At 44.8% G+C, this 19,809-nt stretch overlaps 1 protein-coding gene and 1 non-coding gene across 7 annotated transcripts in view; one reads left to right on the top strand and one right to left on the bottom strand.

Annotated features, from left to right (window-relative positions):
- PKHD1 (PKHD1 ciliary IPT domain containing fibrocystin/polyductin) overlaps window positions 1-19,809 on the bottom strand; it is a 471,355-nt gene that overhangs the window by 413,248 nt on the left and 38,298 nt on the right. For 5 of the 6 annotated variants that reach the window (XM_027602298.2, XM_027602301.2, XM_027602303.2 and 2 more), the window contains 13 exons: window positions 18,786-18,900; window positions 17,503-17,781; window positions 16,434-16,523; window positions 16,247-16,337; window positions 15,413-15,555; window positions 13,861-13,991; window positions 12,657-12,832; window positions 9,868-10,012; window positions 7,354-7,481; window positions 4,716-4,900; window positions 3,593-3,715; window positions 2,270-2,384; window positions 1,267-1,542 (listed from right to left, as the gene is read on the bottom strand). In XM_027602298.2, the coding sequence (XP_027458099.2) occupies window positions 1,267-1,542; window positions 2,270-2,384; window positions 3,593-3,715; window positions 4,716-4,900; window positions 7,354-7,481; window positions 9,868-10,012; window positions 12,657-12,832; window positions 13,861-13,991; window positions 15,413-15,555; window positions 16,247-16,337; window positions 16,434-16,523; window positions 17,503-17,781; window positions 18,786-18,900 (1,997 nt within the window). The remainder of the gene's footprint in view (window positions 1-1,266; window positions 1,543-2,269; window positions 2,385-3,592; window positions 3,716-4,715; window positions 4,901-7,353; window positions 7,482-9,867; window positions 10,013-12,656; window positions 12,833-13,860; window positions 13,992-15,412; window positions 15,556-16,246; window positions 16,338-16,433; window positions 16,524-17,502; window positions 17,782-18,785; window positions 18,901-19,809) is intronic. The other variant, XM_027602300.2, reaches the window with a different exon arrangement.
- Window positions 4,047-4,153, top strand: LOC113928112. Its single transcript, XR_003521795.1, has one exon. It is a non-coding gene; the product is annotated as a U6 spliceosomal RNA (small nuclear RNA).

Here is a 19,809-nt window from a genome sequence, read left to right as displayed (position 1 = left end):
CAACCCATATCATCTGGACCCTGCCTGAAACCACCGAGAAATACAGCAAGCTTGCTCGGTTCCTGTGCAGAGATGAGGCAGGGTGGGCCTCATAATTCACTCTTCTAGGCAAAGTTAAGTCAGAAATGAGCTGTTCCTTTGAGCAATGAGTCTGTGGCAGGAAATGCTGCTTAAAAAAAAAAAAAAATGTTCTAAGCCACAGTTCTTTGACCAAGAGAATAAACAGTGACACAAATCCAAGACAATTAAAGAAAGTAGTTTTATGCTTTAAAAAATCATACATTAACACATATAAGTGTGAGTATTCCTGACATTCTTACAATCTGGCCGGGTTGTTTTTAACTGGTTGTGTGCCTCAGAAGGCATGGAGAGATCCTTAGTTTCCATGGCACTAACCTACAATCCATGGGATCAATGTCGATAAGACCCACTGCCCTCTGTCTACCGCCCACTCAAATAGTAGTTGGCTTTGCATGTTAGCCAAGTATCCAATTGTACATCAGTCCACAAATGATTGTGTACATAAGGCCTGTGCTTCATATTTGCAAATGTTTTTACTTTTCAAGGCCCTTTCCCACCTGTTTGCTCATTTTAATCTCACACAAAAGTAGGAGGCTTGTGAGTTAGGCATCATCAGGCCCGCTGCACAGCGAAGACAGCAGGGCAGCATAGAAGCAGGAGGCTGAGCTTCTGAAAATCCCAGTTTGCATCTAGCTCTACCTCTTCCCATTGGAAAGCCTTGGGCAAGTCACTCTTCTTCGAACCACCATTACCTCATCTAAAAAAAGTGGATAATAATTCTGTCTTTGGGGCAGCTCTAGGCATCTAGGGAGTGTGACTGCCCAGATGAGGTACTCAGTAAATGATACTGTGCCCATCATCATCGTTATTAGGAAACCACATCCCATAAAAGTAACTGAAACTCCTAAGGTCACATATCTGACCTTCGCAGGACAAAAACCCAGGCACATGTCCTAACTCCCAATCTAGTGTTGTTTCCCCTGGACCAAATTGTCCCAGGGCCTCAGTAACTGACCCAGTTATGCCTGACACCCTCAGCCAACTATGATCCTTTATGGGGCAAGTGACTTCATTTAAGGGCTCCAAAGTCTGTAGCTCATTAGAAAAAAATGCTGATGGCAGAAAACAGAAAGCTGTGACTCACAGGGGATATGGAATTTATCACGTGACAGACTAGGTTCCTCATATCGGCAAGCATGCTAGCTTCAGAGGGTCAGATGCAGGGTGGGGTGCTCCCCAGCTTACCAATCTCTGCAGCTCTGGAAGGCTCCACAGCATCTAGCCTGGGCTCCACGCTTAGGAAGAGGGCTTCTCCACTGGTGTTGACGGCATGACCAGAAGGCCTCACCACCATGGAGAGCCGGTGCATTCCAACAGGTAGCAGGTCTGTCTGACAGACCACGTTCGTTTGGTTTGAGAAAAGAACTTTGCAAATCGTGTTGTTCACCGTAACCTCCAGGGCCTGGGGGTCACCAGAGAAACTAGTTCCAAAAATATAAACCAGTAGGCTGGTGTCACCATCTTAAAGGAGGACAAAATAAAAATAAAAGAACAAAGTCATCTCTTAGTGATACAACTCCATTTAAGAGAACTCTGTCTAATGTCAAATGTTCATTCCCTCTCACCTTCCCCTCCCAAGATTCAAGGAGTTGAATGCTGACTCAAATATTGTGCATCTATATTTATCATGGCAGTATACAGCCCCCATCTGAAGTTTTCTCAAACTAGGAATAAGAGATCACTAGTCAACTTTTAAAAAATGAAAAAAAAAAATCAAAATAAACAACATTTCAAAACAAGGGACAAAGAGAATAAAACATTTTAGGTCATCAAAACTCCACCTGTCTCGGGACGCCTGGGTGGCTCAGTCGGTTAAGTGTCTGACTCTTGGTTCCGCTCAGGTCCCGATCTCAGGGTTGCGAGATTGAGCCCCATGTCGGGATCCATGCTCAGCATGGAGCCTGCTTGGGATTCTCTCTCTTCCTCTCCCTCTGCCCTTCCCCTGCTCAGGTGTGCACACTCTATTTCTCTCTCTCTCTCTCTCTCAAAAAAAGAAAAAACCCTCCACCTGTCTCCCTTTCAAACCATAACCATATCATTTAGATTGAACAAAAAATACACTTTCTGCTGCATCACTTAATATCCACCCCATGAATTGATGCACCTTCTGTCCACCCACCACCAGGTACATGGCCTCTAACAAATCACTCTGAGTCTGAAGTTCATGACTCTCTCAATGCCAACTCACAAATCATACCAAGGGAATACCACACAGAGTGGACCTGGGGAGTGGACCCTTCAAGGTACTGGAAAGAACAGGAACCTGAGCAATGGGCTGGTATATCATTCACTCGCACAACCACCTGAAAAAAAGGCAGAAGAATTAAAGGCAAGTGTATGCATTTCATGTGCTCAAGAGATTTCTGAAAGCACTTGTGAAATGTGCCCAAATTAACCTGTTTAATGACTCATTTTTTTTCTTCTGTTTCTCAGTTATAAACCCTAATGAATTATTCAAAACATGTTAGGCTTTCTTAAAATGACGGTTGTTTTCCTGAAACCTAACATTTCTACAATCAAATATGCTGAATCTTGAGTAAATTTCCTCTCCGTAGTAAATTTAATAAAATTCAAATTGCCCAAGGACTTTTTATCGCTCCAGATTATATTCAACTGGATACCTGTGAAAAGTCCTTTATTTGCTGGTACATGCCAACAAAGTAGGCACTTTCCTTCCATTGTACTACGTGGATATGCACCTGGAAAACAGTGTACTTGGGCATTTGGTTTGGGGCCTTTTTGTCCTAGAATGGTAGGTCCTCAATAAGAGACTACATGACTCTTTGTCTCACTGTTCCTAGTGTTAACCTGGTGGAACTCTACAATACTTGGAGATGGGGAAGGTGAAAAAAATATGACTTGCTTGATGCTCTACACATAAAATATGGATTAAAAGCACACACTATATTTATAATACTGTCTGCTTATGGAGGGAAGGGGTGAGGGGATGGCATGAAGGCATACGTGATAAAGAACATTTCAATTTTATCTCTGTTTTCTTTTATTCATAAACACACACAAAACATAATCCATCAAAATATTGGCAATTATTAACCTTTGGTTTGGATTCCCAGGTGTTGGATACATTACTCTTTATAGTCTTCACATTTTTAAATTTTCTCAAATTAAAAGCAGATGACTTATAACAGGAATATGGGCAGATGGGAAAGATAAAAAGACATTTTAAAGAGATAAGGCACTGACTTAGCTCATTTACTTTCCAGTGCCACTGTGTGGAGGTAATAAAACCTATGTAGCTCTAGAGGTTCTCCAGTTTGGGTACCACAATAACAGCATCGATAATTATAATAATAGGATGTGGTGCTTACAAAGCACTTCTATTTTCGAAGCGTTTTTCATGCACTGTGGAAGTAGCGAGAGGACAGGCATAACTGTCTCTGTTTTATGGATTGGAAAACTGATCCTTGAAACTGGTCCATGTTACATATCAGGGAGGGACTGAGACACCTGGAAGTGGTACTTGCACTTTGGGCGGCCCCTCCACTCTCACCTGAGTGTGCTGGTTGGCAGTAACCAACATGTCTCCAAATATGGGTCCAAGAAAAACTCCACCATCGTACACCACCCGCATGGTTGCAGCAGGGTTCACTCCAGTTAGATTTGCATCAGAGACCTGAGATGGTTACATTTCTGGTGAATTCTGTCACAGAACAGACATCTAATCTAATAGAAGTCTAAACCTCATGATAAAGGGTCTTTTCACATTTTATTTAAGGTAACCAGATAGCTAGAAATTGAAGATGAGGTGACAGGGGGGTGAAGCCTAGAAACCTAACTCTAAGTAACAGCTAACGAAAACCCCAATAGACTAGAGGAATATTTATTTGCAAGCAGAGTTGCCCAAAAAAGGCACGAAAAACAATCTTCTCCCTCTGTCTTGAGATATTTTGTTTCTACATGCTTTTCTATTTTATATGTTTGCAATCCAAAATAATAAAATAAATGTGCTCGCTTCGGCAGCACATATACTAAAATTGGAACGATACAGAGAAGATTAGCATGGCCCCTGCGCAAGGATGACAAAATAATAAAATAAAAGGTAAGGGGTAAAGTGCTATAAGATGACTCTCATCCGTCCTCCATCTCCACCCCAGTATTTTGTTTGAAAACCAGATGACCCAGAATACCATATAACAGGGATAAAATTTTATCTTGGGTTTCATTTTATAATAACCAAATGCTAGATGATCATTAGATTATTTTTTAAAACCCTAAATATGCAAGAGCATCTGGTTTTGTCATTATCCAGAGACAGCAAATCCTTTTCGAAACTTCCTTCTGCTGTGCCATCTGCCTCTATGATAATCTAAGTCAATCACATCTGCTTAAATTATCCAATAACAGATGTAGAATTATTGTATGGTGGACACTGACCAACAACTTCTACCTACACCGAGTTAGGGAAGGAGATGTTGGATTTAAATTGCTTTACCAGCAATTTAAGGTATGAGATGCAAAACATGCCTTGAAAACTTCCCAAAAGATCACTGAACCCCTTTACTTGAATATTCCAACAAAATTAATAATTCATGATGGTTTTCACTCATATAATTCTGATTCTTTTTTTACAAAATTGCTCCCAGACACCAAACCCACACCACTACCATACATACCCTCATGAAATTGGGCAAATCTCCAACTTGGGTGGACCAGGAGAGGGTCCACACATGCTCATAGCAAGACTTCAGCTCCTCCGTTACAATGAGGTCAGTGACGTTGAGGTACCTGGATGTAAGGCTATCAGCATTGTTCTGTAAGAGCTTGCGAAGGTGACTAGTGGATATATGCACGGGGACATCTGTGGGACAAGGTTTTGATATAAAACATACAAGATACTAATTACTCCACCACACGAGGTTTCCTCATCAAAGTAACAGAGAATAAATGTCAGGATGTCCACTAATTATACAGGAAACCCTCAAGTTCAAAATATGCCTTTGATGGGGCACCTGGGTCGCTCGGTTGGTTTAGCGACTGCCTTTGGCTCAGGTCATGATCCTGGAGTCCCGGGATCGAGTCCCACATCGGGTTCCGTGCTCAGCAGGGAGTCTGCTTTCTCCCTCTGACCCTCTTTCCTCTCGTGCTATCTCTCATTCTCTCTCTCTGAAATAAATAAATAAAATCTTAAAAAAAAAAAATATGCCTTTGAGTGAAACACCAGCCCAGTTAACCGTGTGTTTCCTAAGGCAAATACAAGGAGAGGCCTACTTTTTATATTGTGATACCTTTAATCAGTATCCCATCTTATAACAAGCAGAGAGTATCGTCACATCAGACAAAACCATCTCCACGGTCAACTCCAAATATACACTCCAGACACCCTGGTAATGCCTGAAAGCCTAATGAAATAGTGGGTTTCCCCTGGAAAACTCTAGCTGGCCCTGAGAACGGAGAAAAGTTGGCCACCTTTCACAGGCAGTTGGAGGAGGTACACAGCACCTGGCACCCATAAAATCTTAGCCAACCCAGCTGAGGAATGTTGGCATTGAACTTCGGCTTCTCTATTAGAATTCTTTTAAGCCCAACCACCTGCTTCCCCATTCCACAGCCCCACAGAGAAATAACAGCCCTCTGTGCTTAAGCCCTGCTCGTGGTTGAACCCTGGTTCTTGCTTTACCGAAAGTTTCCATTTCATTAGCTACTCCCGAAAGCCCTGTGAGGTGGGCCATTTAGGTATCCTAATGCCTACTCTAGAGATGAAGAAAGTGAGACCCAGTGAGATTCAGAAGCTGCCCAACCAAGCGAGACGGGTTTACACTTAACCCAGAATGCCTTCTAATTCCTCAAGGGTCTTCCTCTTGAATTCCACACGGCCTGGGAGTGTTAAGAAAATACCACTGTATTTCTAAAGTGCAAACAAAATTCTCCTCCTTTTAAAAAAGGTTGCTCTACATTTAGATAATTTGAGGCCATTACCATTTCCAAAGGCCAGGTTAAGGCCGACTTTCCTGGATTGTTTGGCAGTGGTGCGAAGGGCATCACAACAGAACCTGGGGGCAGGAAGAGGATCTACAGACAGGTTGCAGCTCCTGAGAAGGGAAGCATGACCCAGGGATGGACTTCATAGACACAGGGCACTGTTGACTCTCACTCACCCATTTATCAGACTCCAGTAGCCCACAGCCTTCAGTTTGTCCTAAGTGGCCCTATTAGAGTAAAAATATCATTCCTCCCACCTGAGAAGATTCTTGCAAGCCCAGCCATCTTTCTTCTTGGGAGGACAGAAGACTTTTGGACCAGGTGCCAATTTTTATACAGCCACCCTTGACCTCTCCTGAACCTCCTTTCTGATTCTCCTAGGGTTTTACCAAATAAATGGTGTGATCACTTCTATTCCTTATCCTCTGTGAAACATGTATATTCTTAGGGATTTAGAAAAGGTTCCACACCAATTACATTGTTATGACCACTAAAATTCTCAATAGCATATGGTGTCACCATGGAGTTTAACTTGGAACGACCAAGGCTACCATAGAAATTGGCCTAGGAAACTCCAGAGAGAATAGGACTGACCTGATAATCAAATACCCAAGTTCACATCCAGACCCTGCCATCAACAATTTGTATGACCTCTGGGCAAGCTCCAGTATACGGGGCTCAATGGTGGCCTCCAAGAGATATGTCAATATCCTAATCCCTGGAAACTATGACTATTTCCTTATAAGGCAAAAGAATGTATATTACCTTATATTGCAGAAGATGTGGTTAAGAATCTTGAGAGGAAGAGCTTATCCTGGGTTATCCAGGTAGGCCCTAAATGCAATCATATGTATCCTTATAAGAGAGACACAGAGGAGGTTTTGAGACAGAAGAGGAAGAAAGAGTGAGACCACGGCAGCAGGCCATGGAATATGAGCAGCCACCAGAAGCTGGAAGAGCAGGGAAACAGATCCTCCCCTAGAGCCCTCGGGGGGAGTGTGGCACGCTGACAACTTGATTTTGGATTTCTGGCCCCCAGAAATGCGAGAGAACAGATTTCTGTTGTTTTAAGCCACCAAGGTTTCGGTGATTTGTTACAACAGCCTCAGGAAGCTAATCCACTCAATCTCCACGTCTACAAAACTAAAAAGTTGGGATCGTATTAACAATGATATGGTATTGTTATTGTCCAGATCTTTAATTTTAAGAAGGCCACGTTCAAAATAGCTCTAAGACTGTCACCCCGCCTGACAATCTCTCAGGATGCTGTTTGCCTGGGAATGTCCCTAAAAATGGAAGTGAGACATTGGTGCACTCCAATTGCCCCTTTACCAGGAATCACTGTGGTAGGAAGCTGGATGCGAAAGTATCCTCCTAAAGGTGGACTTGTCTTCTGGATCCTCCGTGTTGTCACCTGGACCGATCTGGATCCTTCTTCTCCTCCTCCAGTGGGCACAGAGCTGTGGCATGTCAAAAACAAAGCCTTAACCACAGTAACCATCCAGAAGTGCCACTCTAGAGAGAATTTAATTCCATCTCAAAGACCAGTCAGCCATGTTTCTAGGACACAATCTCAACCTCCCAAATATTGGATATCCCTGCCACATCACAGCAGAAGTACAGTGTAAATATTAGCATTCTTTAAAAAAAAAAAACATTTTAATTTATTTGAGAGAGAGAGAGCTCACAAGCAGGGGGGCAGGGGCAGAAGGAGAAGCAGACTCCCCACTGAGCAGGGAGCCCAACACGGGACTTGATCCCAGGACCCTGAGATCATGACTTGAGCCGAAGGCAGATGCTGAACTGACTGAGCCACCCAGGCGCCCCAAATATTCTGATTCTTACAGAATGTTCCACCCTGCCCCTGCACAGATCCTGGGAGCATAGGGACCCAGAATAAAAAGTGATGACTCCCGCCTCCACAGCTCTGGCCCTGAAGCACAGAGTGGACAGAGAACGTGGTATTCTCTAGCCCATTCGCATCATTAAATGAGCAGTCAGTGCCCTGTTCCACAGATGCTTCCCCATTCTGTATCCCCACCTGACACACAGGCCACTCCTTCTGGCCAACTTCTTAGCTGGTGCCCGTGTACTAACACACTGCCTGCCTAATCTTGCTTTTAATATAATAAATGGGTCAAATAAATCATGGCATACCATGAGATGGAATATCGTTCAGCCAATGAAATCATATTTTAGAAAAATCATACCATTCCCCATCAGTGATACGGGAAATACTCAATTTAGGCCATTAGGTGAAATGGGCATGTTGCCAAATATAGTGTGTAATGTGTGGTCCCAATTTGAGGTCTAAAAAGTAAATATATACATATATATGTGGGTATATGTATACAAAAACTGCTTAGGAAAAAGGGAGTTAGAATATGGATCCAACACGTCAGTAGAAGTTACCTCCAAGCAGAGGGATTATGAGTGACATTTTATCTTCTTCTAAGTCTTTTTCTGTATTTTCCAAATTTTCCATAATGAACATATTTGATCTTTATCAATATTAAGAACTACATGTTGATGTGGATGCCAGGGTGGCTCAGTCAGTTAAGCATCTGCCTTCGGCTCAGGTCATGATCCCAGGGTCCCTCATCGGGCTCCCTGCTCAGCGGGAAGCCTGCTTCTCCCTCTGCCTGCTGCTTCCCCTACTTGTGCTCTCTTTCTCTCTGACAAATAAATAAATAAAATCTTAAAAAAAAAAGAACTACATGTTGATTTACATAAATATAACTATAGAGAAACAGAGTGATACCATCTGGGTTGGGGATGAAGCTAGCAGAGGCCAGTCCAAGGGGGATCCTGTCTTGCTGAGGCGGGAAGCTCCCAGAAGGAGTTAAGGGACTTGAGGAAATATCAGAAAGGAAGGTTGCCAGGACCATTCTGTTGTGGTCCCAAGTCAGCCTCTAGCATTTCTGAGTTAAAGCTTTGGCACTTGGAATGCAGGACTGCAGGCTACCTAATATGGCAGCTCCCTCCACCACCTCAGCTCCTTCACTCCTTGATCCTGTTGATGGTTTTTATGTCTTTCCTGCCCAGCGGGCCATGGAACACTAAGTAGAGGAGAGTAGACCCCAGATTCAAGCTCTCTGCACCTGCCTTTCATATACCACCCCCAAGCATGGTAGGAGTAGAACTCATCTCGGAACATGTTAGAAAAAGATGGAAAGAAAAATGTTAAAGGCAGAACATCTCAATCCTTTCATCCTATTGGAGTTTAAGTGAAAAATGAAAAGAACGACTTAGAGCACACATGTGTTCCAGAAGTTGGGAGGAGCCTGATCCTTAGTTACTGCTTTGGAAACCGTGGCTGGACTCTTGTTGACTATTAAGAAGCAACGCTTATGGACCTCTGGTGCCATCTGGTGGTAAGTTCTTAGAAACAGCTGTTTTTTGTTCCTTAAGTATTTCATTCACCTCGAAAGATTCCAATAAGATAAATATATGGGAAATGGAATGAGGGAAGTAAACAGAAAACATTGGAAATGGGAAGCACTGAACAGCATAAAAATACAACTACTTTAAAACAAATTCACTAGAAACAAGTTCTCAAAGTGTAGCCCCCAGACTAGTAGAATCAGCATTGTCTGGGAGCTCATTAGAAATGCACATTCTCGGGGCTCACCCCAAACCGACTGAGTTAGAGACAGAGTGGTTAGGGCCCAGCAATTTGTGTTTTCACAAGACTTCCTGGTCAGTCTGTTCTGCATTCCTAAGACTGAGATCGTGGTTTTAAGCAACTAGTAAGGTAGCTCTTCCCGATAAAAGTCCCACCTCTGTGTCCCCAGAGACCAGCTGACAATTCTAAGAAAGGACAAGTGAGCAAGGACCACTCCCTACCTTGCGGTGATGAGTGGGAGCTCCTGGCCGCACCCCACCATCCAGAAGCTTACATTGTAGACTGGAGGGGATCCCACTCCCACTACACAGAGCGACTCCACCAGATTCCCACCTGGGCGAGCTATTTTTGAATCTGCTTGAGAAACTGTAGAGACCAATGATCCCATCATTAGCAAGCAACTGGTGTCTGGTGGAAAATCCCAACTGCAAATGCTGAGTTACTTAGATCTCAACCCCCCACTCCCAGCAGAGAGTCCCACCTGTCTGCCACCATGAAAAGCAAAGGAAGAAGAGGCAAGAGGATTCAGCTTCAGAGCAAAAGGAAAATGTAAGGTCACGGTTTAGGGAGACTAATGCTAATTCCATAGCAAAGTTTTATAAGCCCCGCACCAGGCTAACCTCCCTCCCGATGCTGTGGAAGCACCCCCACACAGAGGATCTACTGCATCGTGGACTGCTACCCCTTCCTCCTTTCCTCCCCAACACCCCTGGCAACTCCGGGAATGTACAACTGATCCACTTCAGGAACACTGAGCACACAGGCGCCTCCTGGGGGTATGTGAGCACTCATCTACGGCGCGTGCTCAGCATGTATGCAGAAACGGTGCAAGCTTTCAAACCGACTACTGTGCAAATCCTGATTTTCCACTTCCATTAGGTAACCATTTGGCTGATCAACATAACCTCTCTGTTTCCTCATTTGTAAAGTGGGAATCATAACACATTAATCGGCATGGCAGGGAGAGTTTAGCGGGACGGCAGATTCAAAATGGCCAGCACAATATATTTTAATATCCTCTTCCCCCTGGGTAAGGGGCGCATCTTCCCCAAGACTGGGGAAGGGCAGCGTCTTTGCATGTCTCCGGCTTATTTAGCGCAATACCAGGTGCACAGTAGGTGCTCAATAAATGCTTCTTTGCTCAGCTGGGCACAGAGTCATTGAAGGCTTGGTTCCGGTGTCCAGATTTCAATCTCCCCCACATCCCAGCTCTGTGATTTGGGACAAGATACTCAACCCCTCTTAGTTTTGGTTTCCTCATCTATAGTGTAGAGATAATAGGACCATTTCATGGGCTTCTGAGATCTGAGTGAGAAGTAAGTGGTGGGCACCACTAGGTAAAAGGAACTTTCATAGAGGAGATTAGGTGAGAGAATATAAAGTGTGAAGCTGATCAGATAAATCTCAATTAACTATGACTATCAGGCCTGATCTTGCCATTAAATAATCCTCAAAGCAAAGTCATCAACAGCAGGGAAACGAGACAAAGTGGGAAGGCGGCTGTTTCACCCAAGTCACCCCTCCCTCCCTACCTCCCCTTCCCCTCATCCCTAGATGGTTCCACATACTGGAGCATTTGGTAGCTAAAGGGTGGGGGCAGTGAGCAAGGGCTCTGGCTCCTGGGCTTTGGGGGTGTGGAGAGAATGGAAACAGTATTGACTGACTAGTCCTGAGTTCCCAGTCGTTGGTTCAAGTGCATGAAATATTGATCCCCTCAGCACTCCGGGGATCCAGACAGCGCTTGGCTGTGGGGGGGAGGGCACCAAAGGGCCCAACCAGTTGTCTTGGGCCCCAAGAAATTCGAGTGTTTACCCCAGCACACCATTTGAATATTATCATCATCTAAGTGTGCCATATAACATGAACAGGGTTTGAAATCAGTAATGAGTCAACGCAGATGCCCCAAAACACTTAAACAGGTGAAACAGGTAAGGGATGGAATTTTGATGAGTATCCTAGAACGATGAGATTCCAGGGCCGAAAGTGAATCCTCTTGCCACCCACCCCCAAGCTCTCCTGCCCTCAGCTCCATAACTTTCAGACAAAAGACTATAAAGGGAAAAGGGAAAGTGAGCAAAAGTTCGAAGCCTCGAATCCCGGGGGACAGACTGCACCATTCTGTCTTGGCCACGGGCTTCTCTTCCCCTGAGTGCCCATCATAACTTGGCCAGCCTCAGTAGGACCCCTGATGAGCTCTTTGTCCCTAAGACTCGTGGACAAGCAAAGCCAGGGGAGGCTGGCTCTGCCTAAAGGAGATCTGCCTAAGGGAGATCTGCCTAAGGGAGATCCTAAGGCTCTGCCTAAGGGAGATCAAGGGGGACTTCATGGAGGAAAGGCCAGCCTTGAGCTCCAAATGGTGAGTAGGAGGAATGTGGACAGGCAGAAAGCAGGACAAGCCTGTTCTCGTGAGGACACGATTAACTCTCTCACTTTTCCGAGTCTGCCTTGAAGGTGTAAATGAGACCTTTAGTCCATTTACAGAGCCAGATGTTGCCTTGTTCCTTCCAGCACTTTGCATGACAGATATTAATTCATGGACAGGTATAGAAATCCTGTTGGCCCAACAATAATAATGATAATAGTAATAATAACAACAGGCTGGGCCCACCTATTGAGCACTTACCATGGTCCAGGACCTGTAATGACTTCATTACATGCTATACCTCAGTTAACCGTCACAGTAATTCGATGAGATGGGGCCCTGCTTATGCCCATTTTACAGATGAGGAAACCAAGGCTTCTCAGCATGCAAGTAGTCAAATTGGGGTAAGAGGACAGAAGCAAGAGCAAGCATTGGATAAATAGGAGGAAAAAAAAAAAGGAATTAGCTAGAGAGATAAAAGGACCAAGGGTGCACAATCCCAAACCCATCTTCTTTCCAGAACCAAGGCAGACAAGATGGGGAATCACGTGTTCCCTCTGCATTAAAAGAAGAACTGCCCCTAGCAGAAAAGTTTGAGGTCAGCATTTCATAGACAGGCCCCTTGACGAGAACAGATTCGATAATCACCTGTTATGTTTGTGTCCGCAATAATAATTTCATCCACATAGAACCCACCCGTCTCCTGAGACAGAGGGAAGAGGTCAATCCGATGAACCAGCACAGGGGAGTTTGCCAGAGGCGGCTGGAGATTCACAGAGCGATGCACACAAGTCTCCCAGAGGTCAGTGCAAGTGAACCACCAGCTGAAAAACAAAGCCCACAGCAGAAATGGAGCTCTCCATGTGCTCCTGAAGCCCCTTCCCAAAGAGCCAAGTTCACCAACCTGGGGGCCTGTGGACTGTGCAATCAGGAGAGACACCCCAAGAACCCCTGCACCCCAATAGTCCTGTGTGCCCTGGGTAGAGGCATCCCATCCAAGACAGGCTCAGTTCGGCTTGTGGTATCACGCCAGTGAGTCACATTTCAAGTCAATCATTTACTCATAACACTCCATGTCAGCAGCACTTTCAGATTACAGTATAATCATGCATCTGAAGCAGGTCATACATTAGGCTCTCACCACAGAGAAGATTAATACTCCTGGACTTACTCAGGTGTAAGACCACTTACAAAAGTGTCACCCGTAAGACCTGTGTGGAAAGCACACCGAATCAAGGGAGCAAGATGCCTGAGTTTTACTGCAGAGTCTTTGTTCACTTGCTATATAAATTTTGGTGACTCACCAATTCTCTGGGTCCCAATTTTTCTCATCTGTAATGTCAAGGAATGGTCTCTAAAGTCTCTCCCAAATATGATGTCCTATCATTCTATCCCCACAAAAAGTGTGAGAGTACTTCTAAAAAGTATTATATTCCTAACAACTAATTACTCTTAAATCAAACTTCTTAGTTGAATAAGACGTGTTCAGAATCCCAAGTGAAGGGGCGCCTAGGTGGCTCAGTCGGTTAAGCGGCCAACTCTTGATTTCAGCTTAGGTCATGATCTCAGGGTGGTGGGATCAAGCCCCACATCGGGCTCCAGGCTCAGCGGGGAGTCAGAGCCTGCTTGAGATTCTCTCCCACCCCTTCTGTCTCTCCCCCTGCTTGTGTGCACGCTTTCTGTCTTTCTCTAAAATAAATAAATCTTAAAAAAAAAAAAAAAAAGAATCCCAGGTTAATATCCGAGGCCCCAAATAAGAGATCATTAGTACTGCACATGGGCCCCTGTCCCCAAGAGAGCTAATCATCCCAGCCAGCAGAATTCCCACCACACCTCCCCACAGATTAGCTACCTATTGGGACTGGTCCCCACAAGACTCCAGTCACAGGTGATGTTCTTCTTAATGAAGTTTTGAGAGTCAGTTGTGAAATACACAGTCACCTTCAGGATGTTATTCGTGTGGCCTTTGTATGCAAGGCACAACTATGGACACCAAATAAAGAACATGAGTTCGATTAGTGCAAGAAGCAGCCATTCAAGCCATGTGTCGTCAGGAGGTTCCCCCTCCCTAGGAGACTCCCTCGTGCTGTGAGAGAGAGAGTCAGCCCAGGTCCCATCCTCCTGGAGCTTACTAGTCTCACCAGAAAGACAAACAGAATAAATTGTGATTGACTCCACAGAGAGTTATTAAATGCCTACCACTGTGCTTGGCAGTTAGGACTTTGGAGAACACCCTTGCTCTGACCCAGTTCCCTGTGCAATCTTGAGCAAGTCACTTCACCTCTCTGAGCCTCAGTTCCTGAACTCTAACTCACCGGCATCCTTGGTTTCTGAGTTAAGTAAAATTGTCTCAAGAAGACTTTATAGCAGGATTTTTTTTCCACTGTTGGCCTTTCGGACTGGATAATTCTTTTCTGTGAGGGGGCTGTCCTGTGCATCAGGGGATGTTTAGCAACATCCCTAGAAACTTCCCACTGGATGTCAGTAGCACTTCCCCAGGTGTAACAACCGGAAGCGTCTCCATAATTGCCAACCTTCCCCAAGCGGGCAAAATCACCCCTGTTGGGAGGCTGTCCTGCAAAAAGGGCAGGCCGGAAGATGGGTGGGGCCGCAACCTGACCCGTCTAATCCCAGCTCCCATGGTAGTTCCACTGAGAACCGACTGAACACTGAAACAGATAGGAGATGGAATTTTGAGGAATATCAAAGGATGATACGATCTCAGGGCTGAAAGAGAGACCTCTTGCCACCCACCCGCAAGCACTGCTATGAGTTCAGCCAACCCGTCAGGCTCCCTCTAGCTCCCAAAGGGCGAACAGACTGTACTCTTTTTATGAAAGATGGCAGAGCTTGACACGAAGGCTATGTTATTTAAGAAATGTGCCAGTCAACCCACGAATAAAAAAATAAAAACTATAATAAATAACAGCAACTAGCATTTAACAGAGTCCTACCCAGTGCACGTGTTAGTAGATTATCTCATTGACTCTCCACCACAGTTCTAGACCATATGACTACACAGTTCACAGGGGGGTAAACTAAAGAGAGACCCTGAGGACACGTAGGGGGTAGAGCCAAAATTCAAAACCAGATAGTCTGTCTACAGAGTCCGTGCTCTTCCCTAGGGAGCAAAGAAGATCCTGGAGCACATAAAAACATCCATAGGTCTCACAGTTAAAACAAAGGCATTTCATTTCCATGTAACAACTAACTAATGAAGGACCGAGGTGTCGGTTCACCACTTTGAAACAGCAGTTAAGAAACCTGGAACCTCAGCCTGAAACGCATTGGGCAGATCACAGCAATCACTCCTTTGTGCTTCTGTTTCCTTAGCCTCAACCCTAGAGAATAATGCCAACCCCTCCCTACCCACGTCAGCTGGAAGTGCGAGGGCTGCTACTTACGTGCGTGTACCGATCTAGCCGGTAGCCCTTCTGGGAAGCCGGGGGTGTTAGGACAAGGTGTCGGGGCTGGTGGAGGCTGAACCTCCCACAGAAGGGCTCTGTCCCACTGGTGAGGTCCCCCTCAAAGCTGGAACCTTCTGGGCCTGGAGGCAGATAAAAGAGCAAGACCGGCATAGAGATTGACAAGATAGAGCTTCCCAACATGTGTAGAGGGGTTGAGTTATGAGTTCAGCATGACAGCAACCCTTGAGCCCTTGGGTGAGTGGGGTGAGGCTTGTGCTTGAAGGCTTGAAGGCTCCTGATGTGAGAATCCCATTTTGTCTGCCACACAGCATTGAAAATCGATTACGATTTTCTCTTTGTACCATGGCATCAAAAACTGCTGAGAAGCAAAGAGACAGGGAGTGCCGGATGTAATTGAGTTCACCTTAGCATCTTAAAAACCTGCCCTCATATTTTTAGAATTTGGTAAGATGACTGTTTCATGTAACAATTCCTTTATTTGGATACAATTTGAATTAAATAAAATATGCTGCTGCAGTGTTTTCGTTCCCGCCTGTATAGTTTGCCCTTTCCCCACTGGGCGGCATGGGGAGCCCTTGGCTACACCGGACAGCCCAGGGGGAATGGCTTTTCTTTCTCTGACACCCACACCAAGCGGCTTCCTCCCACGTGTGTCGTCACTCTCGGGGCCACTGGGTGTCTAAATCCAGTTTCCATAACTTTCCTTGACTCTGGTAGCAGGAAATGAACATTGTTCCTGTTTTACAGAAAAAGAGAGAGAGAAGACAATGGAGAAGGGGATCAGCGTTTGTCAAGCCAAGGAAAGCACACCTGGTTCAAACCCGAGCCAGAGGAGGATGCTAGCCGAAAGCGGTTCCAGTTTGCATTTGACGGCAAGTAACTCCTCAATGGCTGTTTGAATCTGTTTAAGAAAAAAAATCCTGAAGAGTTTATACCATGGGCATGAAGACACCCCCCTCAACTCCCCCACCTGTCATTATTTGAAGAAGGTTCCCACCTGATGGGCTGTGGCATTTGCAGGGATTGGCTGACTGGTGACATTGTCCCAAGTAAGGAAGAAGCTCCCTCTGCCAGACACAGTCAGCATCTGTCAAGAATGACAGGAATAAATGATGTGTGCTCATTAAGCTGGAGAACCTTGGGACATATCCCCTCCACTGGCTATTTCCTTTTATTTATAATATCAGTTTTGTCTAAACTCACTATCATCTAGAAATATCTACGAGCCCAAGTGTCAGCACCGAACAAAAACGTTTATATGTCGAACTCCCTATTCATCCATGTCCCCCCTTCTCTTTAGGGTGTGAGACTTCAATAGTGCTGCTGAATGGCCCCCTTTCAGCCCTTCTCACCAAGTGCCCTCTCCCGGGGTGGGTGGCCTGGTGGGCAGGAGCAGAGGCTTATTCAGTCTCTGCTTTGCTCCTAGCATATTCCCCGACAGGCACACTATACTTTAGTTACAAAGTAAGATCAGTCATCTTACATCACTTGCCCTTTTCTACTTTGTTCTATGGTTACTTGTGTTCATGTTTTACTATTAGACTCTAAGCTTGAAAAGCAGAGTCCATGTGGACTCATCTTTGTACACCAAGAGGTGAACGACTGAAAAGTACACTGATACTGTTCAACACAAATATGGGCGCCACTGAGAGACCCTTTACAAAGAAGATGGAGAAAACACCATGTGTGGGGAGATAGGACCTGGATCAGTAACAGCAATGGAACCACGTGTGTGCACACTCATGTGCATGCATACATGGGTGTGTTTATTTGGAGGACTTTATCTCTACTCCGGGGAATAAGATTCTAAAAGAGAATTTACCTGGGACTTAAATTCCTAACACTAAGACCATGAGTAAAATTACCTTAATAATAAGACTTTGCATTTTTTTGAGATGTCTTCACAACCCTATTGGATAGATATCCTGTCTCTTTGGCAGCAGAACTATCATTACAACTCAAGTCTCCCGGCTCCCAGCTAGTGATCCTTCCTCTAGGCAAGACGATGTTCCTTCCAGAGTTCAATCCCTGAGTCCAACCCCACAGGACAGAGAAGAGACACACACCTGGATTTCTGGAAGTCTCTGGGCATGGATTCGGATTTGATGCTTCTCCTGGAGGTAAGTGCTGACCACATCAGGATTCAGCCAGGTATTGTGGATCTGGACGCCAATTCTCATCCCCCTGCTGGGGGCTTTCCCACAATGCTCTGCTTCCATGTAGTACCTGGTGCCACCAACCAGCTCCAGCTTGGGAGTCTTCCGTTGCCAGGTCCCTTCCTGCCCATTCTGCTCCCAGGCGTCAAACCAGTCAGCAGTGCCTACCTTGATGGAGGCCACTTTCACCTGTGGCCCAAGAAGCATATCACAATCAACACTATGAAGCTTATGGGCATTTCTTTCTCAAACAGCAAGTGTCTGGACAGCTACTAACAGGGTCTTCGGAATGATCTGTTTTTCCAACAAGTTAGCTCAGTCGCCCTGGGGCCTGTGGTTATGTATGCTTCTCCACTCCTCACTCACTCTATCTCTGTCTCTCTATTAAATTGTATTCAGATGAGGCTGGATGGGCCATGTTTAGAGCAGAAACAGCCAGCCTGAAACCCTAGCTTTACCTGATACGATGGATAAAATAGTCCCAAACCATTTGAGAACCTTAGAACGACATGACCACATCAACATCTATGATGTTCCTCTAGCAACCAGCAAAGAAATTTCATAGAAGCATGTAATAATTTGAGGGGGAATACGTGGTTCTTTGTCAATGGTGCTAGGGAATTTTGGCTTTTTGTTAAAAGCACTTTTTCTTATCCTTCAAAGCTGACCAGGACATTCCTAAATAAGACTGGCTACATCTCTACCCAAAAATCAGAGGAAAATGCACAAGTTTTAGAATCAGACAGATATGACTTTGAACACTAACTATGCCTCTTATGATCCAAGTGGCCCTGGATTGGCCATATAATCCTTCTAAGCCTCAATTTCCTTATCTGGAAAATGGAGATAAATATACTTAGCTCACAGAGATGCTGTGAAGATCAGAGACAAGGTACATAAAAGATGTAGCTTAATGCTGGGCTTATAGTAAGTGCTCAATAAACATGCCAACACATTCAACCAAATTCTTTTTCGACAATTAAAATCATGTCAATTATATCTCAATTTTCAAAAAAATTAATAAAAAATAAACCCACCCACCCCCCGACAAAATGAAACATTAAAATCCCCGGTTGCTTAGTGGCATGTTACCACTATTAGTAGAAGATGAGAGCTTTGGTGTTTATTCTTATTTTTTTTCAGGAGTGAAGGACTGGGGACAAGAAAAAGGAAAGTAAGAGGAAGGCAAATACCTTGGTCTTTGGGTCCTCTGACTGACTGAAGTACAGGGAGGCTTCGTTGTCAGCCTGGATCCAGAAAGTGTAATTATTTGTCTCTGGAGCCACAAAGAACCCACTGAGCCGTGCTCTGAAAAGGAGAGAAACACAGAAAAGTGAGAGCAACCAACGCCCGAATCACTGACTCAACAAATGGGTGCCCTTGTACTTTGTCTTTCTTTTTTTTTTATTTTAAGATTTTATTTATTTATTTGTCAGAGAGAAGGAGCACAAGCAGGGAGAGCATCAGGGAGAGGGAGAGGGAGAAGCAGGCTTCCCGCTGAGCAGAGAGCTCGATGCGGAGCTCAATGCCAGGACCCTGAGATCATGACCTGAGCTGAAGGCAGACGCTTAACTAACTGAGCCACCCAGGCACCCCACTGTACTGTTTTTCTTTGTGGCAATGAGGAAGAAACACCTGACTCTTGTGTCACGTAAGTGGCCAGTGTACTGTGGAAACAGCTATTCCTGCGGCACCTGCTAGTCAATATCTCAACCCATCCCTTCACAATGGCTGTGACTCCCTTGGCAGTCAACATGTCTTTGGGAAAGTTGTAGCCACAGCACAGCCCTGTCTAGACAGGGCTGTCTAGAGGCTTAGCTGAAAACATTTACCAACACTTAGTGCAGGGCCTGGCCCATTGTCGGAACTCAATTAATGGTAAATATTATTATTATTATTATTAGAAATAGAGATATCAGCAATCAGAATTTGCTCTGACTTGTTCTGGAAACTTCATTCCTTGTCTCCTACTCCAACATATCATACTTCCTGAGGTATGTTAGATCACCTCTCTGGCTCAAGTCAGCTATTAGCCACGTTACATGTGTGCATGCACATAGCAATGAGTATATGTGCATAATCATAAATCAGCAGATGTGCTTCCTGCTGAATAATCTTACTTGACTTGTGGACAACGTTTTGCAGTTCTTTACGAAGGGAGTAAAGCAATAGACTGAAATGGCCCCAAGTGATATTAAGAGAAGCTTCTATTTTGTC

Source organism: Zalophus californianus, chromosome 7 (assembly GCF_009762305.2).
Source record: "Zalophus californianus isolate mZalCal1 chromosome 7, mZalCal1.pri.v2, whole genome shotgun sequence".
Lineage (NCBI taxonomy): Eukaryota > Metazoa > Chordata > Mammalia > Carnivora > Otariidae > Zalophus > Zalophus californianus.
This window is presented reverse-complemented; position numbering and strand designations above follow the sequence as displayed.